Source organism: Parus major, chromosome 2 (assembly GCF_001522545.3).
Source record: "Parus major isolate Abel chromosome 2, Parus_major1.1, whole genome shotgun sequence".
NCBI lineage: Eukaryota > Metazoa > Chordata > Aves > Passeriformes > Paridae > Parus > Parus major.
This window is the reverse complement of record NC_031769.1, coordinates 98,272,199-98,284,065: the sequence shown is the minus strand read 5'-3', so window position 1 is coordinate 98,284,065 and position 11,867 is coordinate 98,272,199. Positions and strand designations below refer to the sequence as shown.

At 39.1% G+C, this 11,867-nt stretch overlaps 1 protein-coding gene across 2 annotated transcripts; it reads left to right on the top strand.

The window, feature by feature from the left end:
* Nucleotides 1-6,019: 6,019 nt before the first annotated feature.
* On the top strand, nucleotides 6,020-10,657 carry MC5R (melanocortin 5 receptor). Of its 2 annotated transcripts, none has more exons than XM_015649088.2 (2): nucleotides 6,020-6,320; nucleotides 7,145-10,657. In XM_015649088.2, the coding sequence occupies exon 2, from the start codon at nucleotides 7,231-7,233 to the stop codon at nucleotides 8,206-8,208; it is 978 nt and encodes a 325-aa protein (XP_015504574.1). In that variant the 5' UTR covers nucleotides 6,020-6,320; nucleotides 7,145-7,230; the 3' UTR covers nucleotides 8,209-10,657. The 2 variants fall into 2 exon arrangements, with proteins under 2 accessions (XP_015504574.1, XP_015504583.1); XM_015649097.2 differs by having other exon boundaries at nucleotides 6,052-6,312.
* The last annotated feature ends 1,210 nt before the right edge of the window (nucleotides 10,658-11,867 follow it).

Below are 11,867 nucleotides of genomic sequence, written 5' to 3'. Positions count from 1 at the left end.
GGTTTTAGGAATCAGAGCCATGTTCTGTAGCTGTATGTGACATTAATGGAGTTATGCTAACAAGTGAAATCCTTGCTGTGTAAATCTCAGTTGCAGCATTGGTGGTGGGTTTGTATGTCCAGAGGAGAGTACAAGGAATACAAACAATCTCCAGAACTAGAGGGTCATCTTATTTTGGTGGTACCAAACTGCTGGTCCACCAATGTGTCTTATAAGGGCACGTGGAACAGAAGCTCCTGTCATGTTCTGATGAAAGATATGCACAATTGTATCTTCCCTCTCAGCTCCTCAGGGAATTTCTTGAAGATTGCAGTTTTCTGTCAGTCCTGGAAGCCATAAAGGCTGGTAACTCAAGTACTGATTCACAGGGAAAAAAAAAAAAAAAGATTTTTCCTTAAGATTAAAGCTTAATTTTTTTCCCCAGAAGTTTGAGGGGTTTATCATTCGTCCCCCAAATGGAAACATTTCAACCCCTGCTTTCAATTAGCCATTGAATTTGATGTGCATGGTAGATATTCAACATCTTTAATAAGCACTTTTACAAAGATGCAGGTATTCACCACTTTGAAGGCTGTGATGTCTAGCCAGCAATGACCTCCAACGTATAATTAATGAGGAGCTCAACAAAAGAAAGTAATAAAAATTGTAGATGCGAAGCATTTCTTTTATTTTTATTTATCAGCCACTAGAGATGGAATGACGAAATGTAATTTAGTTGAGTAACCATTGCATAGTCCATCTTAACTCTTGCAGAAATTGATTTCCCAACTGATCCAATAGCAAGTGATTTCTTGGAGACACAAATCTGCCATCCCTCTTAGCTGAATGACTAATCCAAGCACTGGCTCAGGATTAAATTTCATCAGAAGCAGAGCTTGCTTGTCCTCTCTCTGAAATCATTTGGTATTTCTTATGTTGTGGTTTGATTTGTTTGTTTGGGTGGGTGGGGAGAGAGAAAGGAAAGGGATTGTTCATGTTTCAAAACAGGCTGAAAAGAAATGATCATCTGATCTTTTGTAACCAGACACTGTAAACCCAGGAAAGCCAGAAAGGAGCATCATAGCAGCAGCCTCACCAAATCAGTATGACAAGACTTTTCTCAGGTTCTGCTTCACTTTTAATACTGGATCAGACACCAACTGCATCAGGACACATGGTTCCTGCTTTTGTTAGGGATAAGGATGCTTGGAATCTTAAATGACAGGAATCTGGGAGGATCATGAGAGTCACTTGATTTTTGTATGTCAGCAAACAGCTTACCTTTGAGGACAATGTATTATTGTAAACTGATTTAAGTTCTCAATAGTACAACTGCATGTACTGGTTACTGCAGTATAGAAGATATTCTGGGTTCACATTTGATATTGAACTACTTTCCTTTTTGCTTCTGGCTCATGTAATTTACCTTTTTTAATTTTGGCAACTTTCACTTCAGCCATGGCAATACTCCACCCTTTCACTCCTTAGCAGGTGAATGTTAGAAGGAAAAAGTAATTCTAACTTCTGAAATAATACTGCTTATTTTTCTTCTGTTAGGATACAGTGATTAAAAAAGAAATCCTGACATAACAAGATACTGCTTATTGCAAGCCTTCATTGCCATGAAGATCAGAAAACATAGTGTAGTAAGAGACTGACAGAAAAAATAAAGAGTTCTGAGCTAAATGGCTATTATTTAATTCTCCTTTTTGGTGCACTTAGACACCTTGTTAAATAGGAAGTAGCTGCATTTTTTGCCAACCTGAACAGAGAGTGAGGAAAGAACCTACATATTAGTACAGAGATGTTAGATTAGCACTGAACACTACTTTTAAAGAGACAAATGTGGATATTGTTGCCAGGGTGTTCTTGAATATTGCTTGTGTAGCATATGGATCCATGCTTGGTTATCATGTGCATGGAATTGGAGACATTTGCACTTCCTTGATAGGAGCAGCATGGACACAGTACTGCTTCTGCAGTTTTCTGTGTGTAGCAATGTCTCTTTTTGAGATAGAGAATTAAGGGTTATTCTCACTCTGCATCTCCTTGAGGTTTTCCTTCAGCTGCTTTGTTACCTTTCCATATTCATGCTGTGCTAAAATGCCAACACCTGACTAGAGAGACAGCACAGGACAAAGAGACACTGAGTTGTCAAGTCTCTGCTCAAATCAAGCAGCCAGGCCAGGATGGGGAGCACATTGCTCCCAGGGAAGGGTTCAGGCTGTGCTCCTCTCCATATCCAGAGGAAAGAAAGATGGAAGTGAGCAGCTCTTCAAGGGATCTCTTTAGACCAGTAGTTTATAAAAAAATCAGAAATCAGAATTTTGTCACTCATTCTGAGGAATGTATGCCTCTTTACACTCAAATAAAATGGATTTGAGCATATACTTTGTACTAAAATAAAGTGGGGAAGGATGATCTAAGCAGAGCACAATGTGTTTGACAGCAGGACCCTGCATTTCCCTCTTGTATTTCAGACTGCTCTTCTCTGCTCATCTCTCCAACTTGCTAAGGTCCTTCAGAGGGTTTTACATTACTCTGGGGTCTCAACCAGTCCTCCCACAACAAAGTATCAAATCAGCATCTGCTGGTTTGGTTTTTCTCTTTATCCCAGTCTGTTTGTAGATTATGGAATCGTCTCTCTTTTCTGTCAGAAAATTTCTACAGTCTCTTGCTGGTTATCTGTGCTCTGTGGAGACTGCAGCTGGCACTTCTGGTTCACCAGGTCTGTACTGCTGACCCATCCTCTAACAAAAGCTTAGGGGGTGATTCATTGCTCCAATGAGTGTCACTTAAATATGATGGTTCCTAAACCTCCTATTACTCTTTTACAGTTTGGGAGGCTGGTTACAACATCATCCCTTTTAGGTTGTTAGGATAAATCTTTCTTAAATGCCTTTTGTACTGTACTGCATCTCTCTCAGCTTTGTGCTCTAATGCAAGAAGCACCACTAATAGGTACTAACTGAGAGTGGCCAGAGACTATCTCAAACCATTTTGAAGGACTCAGATGAAAGGGTTGATGGCCAAAAGTACTAGTGCAGTCACTACTAAGTATGGCTGATCCTACCCTTTAACAGGGCAGAGATTGCTTGATATTTGGATGCTGTTTTTCAGACTTCCTTTTCTTTCTGGAAAAAAAAAATAAAAAAATCAGATGTTGATTTGAAGATTAGGGCCATGATGTAAAAGAAAGTATTCACTATGCCACTATTTACTGCAAAGTGTAACTTTTAGGCTTTCAGACATGCCCTAGACAGGCAAGGGGACTGAAATACTGGCAGTCTGTCATCACTTCATCCAGCTTTTTTATTTCAGGACAAGAAGTAATGGTGCCTTTTTTTTTTTTTTTTTTTTTTTTCTTTTTTCTTTTTTCTTTTTTAATCTCAATCCTCAATTAATTGGCTGTCTTTACTAAAGGCTGACTGACTGTAATGCTGAGGAGCTAACAGTGGGGACCTTGATGGGGCTCAGACAAGGCTACTCAGTACACAGGCCAGAACAAATAGTTTTCTCAGTCTGAGAAATTAAAGAACATTTGTTATGTGGTTTGAATGCAGAGAAGGCCATGATCTTCCCTTTTGGTTATCCACAGGTTATGTCTTAGAGCAGTCTGGAAGGATCCTCTGTGACTCTGAAATATTATGCTGATGACAACATAAGCAAGAATTAGACAGAAGAGGGATTTTGTAAATAGCCCAAGAGCACCAATCCCAGTTAAGTTATGCAGAACAAAGATATTTTCATCAAATAGATAAAAAGAGCTACGGAAGTATACAGAAGGAATTTAATTGCTTAAATGTATTAGCAATTGATAAAATCAGTATCTTGTTATCATGCAGGTGGCAATTCCCTGCTGGCTTTGACATGATGTAACTTGCCCTGTGTGTCAGTGCAGTTCCAGTGGATGTGCAGGGCGAAGGGGAGCTCTGCCTGGGATCACTGGTGGTGCTGATGGCAAGCAGGGCCCAGCTGTTTCTGCCAGGGAAGTTGTCACGGCTCCCAGTCTGGCTGCTGACAAAGCCTGAGAGGTAAATATGTATCTGGAGTGGCTTCTGCTCTCTCTCGCCACCTCACAATTGAAAAGAATGGCATGGAACTGAGACAGGCCCTGGCATCTCTTTTTATGCCAGGCTTGTGGAACAAGAACCCAAATGCTGATGCATAGTTTATATGTAAGAAACTTGGCATTGCTGTAAGGAACAACAGCCAAACCACCCAGTCTGATGTGTAATTTGTTTCCTGCAATTGGCTGGTTTGCTGAGCCCTACCAGGTACACTGAAAACTTTTGTAAACAGTTAAGCAGGTCTGCAAAGAACTTAGTTAAACTGAACATACAGAGGGATTTGTAAATGGGAAGAACAGAATTTAACAAGAGACAATGTCATATACAACAAAAACCTCATTGGGACACTGCAAGAGAAATAATTAGAAGGAGAAAGGGTACAATGTCTGCACAGTTCTTGCTAGATACAAGAACACAAGAACAAGTAAAATTTTATGGTTAGGTATCTGACTTACAGGATCTGCAGTGGGAAAATCAAAAGCTATGCAAAAGATAACCAAAGTTAACTAAGGTAACTAAAAACATACTTTATATTAAAGAACAGAAAGAGAACTGCAGAGAATCTTTCTCTATTCTTTTCTTTTGGTCATAGCAAAGAACTAAGAGCTCAGAACTGGCACATAAATGAGATAGAGCCGGGAGTGTGTGTTCAGCAGCTGGCATTATCCACTCAGATTTAACAGCTGCACTTGAGCATAGTTTGTGACCTCTAGTTTGTGATAATCTAAATTCCCTTTCCAGTACTGGAGAGAAGGGATAGACAAAGTTAATCTCCTGATTATATAACTCTATAATGCTAAAAGAGACATTTAACTAAAAATGATAAAAAAATGCTGTTCACTGTCACCCTTGGTGCAGGGACTATTTGTACATGAAAATATTTCATATATTTCAGGTGTTTCTGGATCCCTAGAGTGAAGGGTTAGAGTGAAGCCAGCAGTGACAACAGAGAAATCTCTTTTGGAATATAATAATTAGAAATGGGGATTTATCTGCTTTTCAATGATAAACCTTATCTGAACACAGAAAACACAGAAGTGGCACAGAATATAACAATAAAAGTAGGATTTGTTGCTGGTAATGCTTTAACAAAAATGCTATAGGTTAAAAAGAAGCATTTGAATCTATTATACACCATGAAAAAAACTCAAGCCACTAATTTTTGGAAAAGTGGTGAGCTGGAGAAGCAGAGACTTCCTGTGTCAAGCTACCTTTGCATCCTGCATGGTATCTGACTGTCTGGTTAGCAGCTAAGAAGAAGAGCATTTGGCAGTGTCAGGAAGGTGTGTGCTTTGCATTCCCCAGCCTGCACCTGGAATCAGAGACCATTTGTTTAAGACTTGAACTGATTTTGCCACCTTTTGGATAAGGCCCAGAAGGAGCATTGGCTGCCTGACTGCTAGACCCACAGAGGAACTTCAGCCACTAGAAAACTGAGCACTGAGTTTAACAGCTCTTGGGCCCCTGGGGGAATTTACACCCATCTCAGGGGGCCTGGGCTCCTGGCATTATACCCTGCTCCTTCCATTTCTACATTGAAATCTCTATTCTAGCAAGGAGTACAGAACACAGCTGTTTATCTGTTCAATTGTTTATAATAGAGATTATTTAAATATCTTTTTTATTAAGTGGCATGGTGGCTTTGACTGTATGTTCTCTAAGTTTTGTAACAGTAGGGTTCTTATTTCTGTAAAAAACCCAGCAAAGCTGAATATGAGAAAAAAATTTAGAGCAGTAATAAGCCTCCCACTTCAATAATAGTCTTTTCCCCTCTTTTGTAGTACTACTGCAGGATGAACTTAGTGTACTAGAAACAGCAAAGAAAACAAATGAAGGAAAGGAGCACGTCCAGTACATTTCCCCCTCTAATGTTATAGAAAGCTCAAAATGAATTTCAGATCAGACTCCCTGTTCAGTTAGAAAGAGAGGAGAAGGCCACTAGATGGTGGTAAAAACCCAAGCCTTTGTTATGAAATCTGTGGAAAGAGAAGTCCAGAGGGGCAAAGAAGGGGAGGAGGAGCCACAGTTTGAGTACTGAAGTCATTATTGCTTGGAGTCTATAAAAAGGCAGTTGCACAGTAAGTAATTTATACGTGGTCAGCTTTGACTCTATGGATTTACTAATTCCTTTCCCTCTATTTTTTTTTCATCTTTTGCCACCAAGGAGTCCCCAGCCCCAGATGTCAGGGGGGCTGAAACTTCAGCTCTCCGGAGGAAACGTTGCAGACGATGAAGAGGAAAAGCAGCTGAAGGAGTAGCTCTGGTAAATAGGTACAGTTCATTTTTGATTGAAAATAAGAAGTGGCTTTTAAAACTGAAGATTGTTTAGCATGATATGCTTTGAATTTTATTTGCAACAAGTCACTGACAATCAGCTCTACATGTTCCCTTTATTAAAAATGACTTAAAACTTTCCCTAAATATTGTCACTACCAGAAAACTATTGAATAAAATATTCTTAATTTGGAAGAGAAAACTACTTTTACAATAGAATTCTATCCATAACAATTCTGTCACCTTATCATATCCTGAAGTGCATGGATTTGGTTAGGTGTTTAGTACCATGCTTTCAAATAAGCATGTTAACAGTGTACAGATAAGCTGTTTATGATACAGTTCATGCCAAATTAAATGTACAAAGGTCAGGAAAGCATTTAAATATTTTACTGAAAATGTTCAATTCTTTATTGTGTCAATAATAGAAACTTCTTTATATTGTATTCAAGTGAGCAGTTTCTGCTGGACTTAATACTACATCCTCCTGAATTTCTGGGGTCTGGGACTGGGAAAACTGTTTTTCATTTGTTTTTACAGCAGAATTTCCAGGACATTCTGGGGAAGTATTCCAGGGAACCAGATAGAATAAACAAAACTATGACTGAAGAGTGCATGAATCTTTTCATCAGGTTGTGATTTTAATTTCCCAGTAAGGATAGATAGAAAATCTCTGAGCTAACCAAAGTTTAGTTTAGAATCAGTGCAGGAATGTGGTGGAAGAGGTGGGACATGTACAAGCCAAATTAAATAGAAATTGCTGATATTAATGTTGTCAGCTTCTGCTTGTAATCTTCATGCTGTATATTTATTTCTTTTAGGCAGGATCTTCTGCTTTTTGGAAAATGCATTTACCACACTCCTTGGCAAGCCCTTCAGAAGGAACAGAACGTGTTAGCTCCCAGAGATGAACACGTCCTCTCAATTCTATGTTTCTGAACTAAACCTGAGTGCCTTCAGTAGCAACTTTACTGTGCCTACTGCAAAGAGCAAGTCATCGCCATGTGAGCAAGTGGTCATCGCAGCCGAGGTGTTCCTAGCTCTGGGCATTGTAAGCCTCCTTGAAAACATCTTAGTTATATGTGCAATAGTTAAGAACAAGAACTTGCACTCACCCATGTATTTTTTTGTTTGCAGTTTAGCAGTGGCTGACATGCTGGTTAGTGTGTCTAATGCTTGGGAGACCATAACCATATACCTAATAAACAATAGACACATCATTATGGAAGATGCCTTTGTCCGTCATATAGACAATGTCTTTGATTCCATGATCTGCATATCTGTGGTGGCTTCCATGTGCAGTTTGCTGGCTATAGCAGTAGACAGATATATCACTATCTTCTATGCCCTGCGTTATCACAACATCATGACAGTGAAAAGATCAGGGCTTATTATTGCATGCATCTGGACCTTTTGCACGGGCTGTGGCATTATCTTCATCCTTTATTATGAATCAACTTATGTGGTCATTTGTCTCATCACTATGTTTTTTACCATGCTGTTCCTCATGGTCTCACTGTACATCCATATGTTCCTCCTGGCTCGTACTCATGTGAAGAAAATTGCTGCTTTGCCTGGGTACAACTCTGTCCATCAAAGAACCAGCATGAAAGGAGCCATCACTCTGACTATGCTTCTTGGCATCTTCATTGTTTGCTGGGCTCCATTCTTCCTTCATCTCATCCTGATGATCTCCTGCCCTCAAAACCTCTACTGTGTTTGCTTCATGTCTCACTTCAACATGTACCTCATTCTCATCATGTGCAACTCGGTGATCGACCCCTTGATCTACGCCTTTCGTAGCCAGGAAATGAGGAAGACCTTCAAAGAGATAATTTGTTGTTATAGCCTGAGAATGCTCTGTGGGTTATCAAACAAGTATTAAGATAACAAAAGCAAACCAGGGAAGAGAATGGTAAGGCAACATCTTCCTGCATCCTGTAATTCTGGTGAAATGCCTATGGAACATTCAGCTCTCATGATTCCCACAGGAGTCAGAAACCCTTTATTAATGTGTGATTTTACATTTCTTTCCCTCCACACAATTCTCTCATGCTGGTGGTTGGAGCTACTCAGTGCATCTGTATCACGGGGATAAAGAATATTTTGAATCTCATTTACTCTATTAAGGATTGGAATTTAAAAGAGGATTATACAGACAAAACCTTATTTTTATTTCTGCTAAATGTGATGAGTGAGTTCTGTCACGTGAATGAACCCACCAGCCTCTCAAATGTGTGCTTCTTTTGGTGTTTGTCTTTCTAGACAAAAAAACCCAAACCAAACCAGAACAAACCAAACCAAACCAAACCAAACAACCAAAAAACCCGTCCTCTCTCTAGATAAAAACAAGCATGGCTTATTTTGATGCCCAGAATTAATATGGAGTGCTCCTTCTGAAGATATAAAATTGGAGCAGGAGCTCCAATGATTAAGCTCCACATACCTTGGTCAGCAGTTATGATCATTATACATGCACATATCAGCAGTCTTGTATTCCAGTCATGACTGTTACTGTCATAAAACACGTACAGTGTAAGAAGCCAATGTTACCATAACATTTGCCAGGCTGGATTAAGCACTTTGTCATATATGACTATATATATGTTCAAATCACTGTGAAGCAAGATGTACCACAGGTGGATTTTAAGGCTGAATATGAAAATTGAGCTCATTCTATTTTGTTTGTTTTCTTTATTTGCCAGGGCTAGGGAAGCAAAGGGAACACAGCCGGTAGATATTTGTACAATGTTTTGTGGAGATGGAAAGACTGAGTGAATGGCTGCCTTTTTATAGACATTAGAAAGGCCTTTTGGCTGAGAAGAGCTTGTGTTACTGTAGATTGGGTCTTTCAAGTTGGGAGAGACAAAACAAGTTTGATAATCAAAAGGCATGGTGGGCAATGGCAAAAACGGATTTCAAAACATTAGGCACATGTAGCTATAACAGAGTCCTGACTTTTGCTCCCCAAACAGACAGTTTTCCTCTTAGTTGAGAGGATTCTAGGCTGAAACCCCTATGCCTTTTGTGTGAGTAGCTTGCATCTAGTCATGCTTTCATAAACCTGCTGTTCTGCAACAGCTGTGTAATGTACAAAATACTGGGTTTACAAAAGAGGGAGGAAGTGCAACTGTGGTATTTCTTTATGACCATGAATGGTGCATAACTTGTGCTGTGATTTAAGTTAAGAAAAGATTTCAAGTGGTGGTAAGCTACTGACTAGCTATCCGAATATATCTTGTAAAAAACAAACCCTTCATTCTGAAATCTGGAAGAATAATGTTTGTTACACTTGGTTTATACATGCTGTAAAACTCTTGTTTATCAATAGAAGGTTTATGTTTTATTCCATGAGTGTTAGGATATACTTTCAAGGTGAAAGTCCTGATTGGGTTTTAGGAATTTTTTTTTGCCATAAGGGTGGTCAAATATATGAACAGGTGCTCAATGGTTGTGCAAAATCCATCTTAGAGATATTTAGAACTTGACTGGACATGGTCCTGAAAAATCTTTGCTAAATTGAAAGCTGACTCTAACTTTGAAGCTGGCCCTGCTTTGAACCACTAGGAGCAGATTACCTCCACAGCTGCCTTCCAACACAAATTATTCAGTGATTCTATGACACAGTTTTCACATTATGATAAAATGATATTTTTTTCCCTCCTAATTTTATCTTTTGTGTAAAAAAGCCCTGGAAAATATTCCCCTCCACACACTTAGAGCCTACTTTGTGTCTTCATTTACTTAGGAGGTTTCTGACAGGAGAAGTAAGGCGTACCTTTAGCACCAGAGTTATAAATTTTGTCTGTTTAAAATTTACTATTCCTCCAACTCCAATGTAGCTCCTTCTGACATGAGTGGGAATGTTGTTCTCTTTGGAGATACATTATTATGCTGGCTGATATACTGGTTATATCAATGCACTAGGGACTGAAGTCTTCCTTCAGCTATATCTGAAAATGGGATTTCAGAAAATGTTGGTGGTGAGTAGTGAGAATCTTGCCTTGTTTCAGTCCATCTCTTAATCCTATCCGTAAATTCCCTCTAAACGTTGGCTACTGCAACTATGAATGTAAGTGACAAAAGGAGACAGTTCCACTGCATAGTGAAAGGCACCAGCTGATGTAAATAAATCATTAAATCTTCACTGGGTATTGCAAATAAGACAGTTTTGCACATAACTGTAAATCAACTAAAGGGAAACCAAAACTGTAATAGCTTTAGGTATTTTATTGAATTGCATATTACCCTTTTTTTGTTTTGTTTGAAGTCTGTTTGATGTATAAACACAGACGTATGAAGAAACTATTAAACTGGATTGCTGGAAACCGACACTTTTCTGGTTATTCATTGTAACATTTCTGCTACATTATTCATAGAGGGAATATTGCATTACAGATGTTCATGTCTCATTTAAACAGATGCCTTCTTAAAAAACATTCAGAATGAGAGTTACTACAGTGTTTATATTCATACCTATGTTCCCCTTGGTGTCAGCATTACATCCTCATTATAAGCTTTACAGGTGGGGAGCTGAAACTACTTGAAAGTGAAATGAAAGTATTTTTGAAACAGACTAGAACATTTCCTGCACAACAGGCTGTTTACACTCTGGAAATGAATATAAAGTACATATCTCTGGGACACCATGACAAGCTTTAATATGTTTCTTTCTCTGGTTTAGCTGCAGAAAAAAGGAACATTTAGCATTCTGTCACTTCTATCGGAGCCTGGAAAACACTAAGTATTGTGACAGACTGGGACAAGCCAGCACTGTATAAGCAGGAAATCTGTTGTCACAGGACAGTCATGAAAAATTAGTTGCTAGACTGTCCTTGCACCATGTCCCTGTAGTTAATGATACCAATCTTGCTTATCCAGGCAGTCATTTACAGTTTACTTTTAGTCACTGGAAAAAAAAGCTCAAATCACACTATTTCTGCCCCAAATAATTTCTATTACCCACTGCGGCTTTGATGACAGAACACCTCACTGCTTCTCACACCTCACTGTGTGTCACAATTTAAATGTTCTTAATAAGCAAGTATTCTAATCTCCCTCCTGTTGCAGGTGGGAAAAACTTCTATAAAGTCAGCTGCATTTTAAGCAGATTAGTATCAGGGGGAATATTAAAAGAAAAAGTCTGAATCTTTTCTGCATGCCAAGGCCAAGATAAAGTTCTAGAAAGTACTAGTTTCCCAAAGAGCCTTTGCATCTCCTGTAACACAAAATGGTTATTATAACTGGATAGAGCAAAGAAGTTGTTTATGGTCCTGGGCTCCCTGATCCTACATCCAAATGGACACAAATCTGTCACAAAAAGCTCTAATTACTGAGTACCAGTGCTGCTGAGTCTGGGCTGGGAGGGGTGATTGTTTTCAGGTCTACAGTCTACACGTCTTGCACCCTTCATGCAACCAGTGTCTAGCAGTCCCCTAATGTAGTGTGGAACCCTTCTGAGAGTGGGTTGCACATTCATTCCCACTGCTTAGGCTTATCCCCTCAGAAAACCTTCTCAGAATGTCTCTCTGGAGACTGGAGTAG

Excerpts from the sequence above, each read along its gene's own strand:
- MC5R (XM_015649088.2), top strand. The coding sequence starts at position 7,231 with ATGAACACGTCCTCTCAATTCTATGTTTCTGAACTAAACCTGAGTGCC.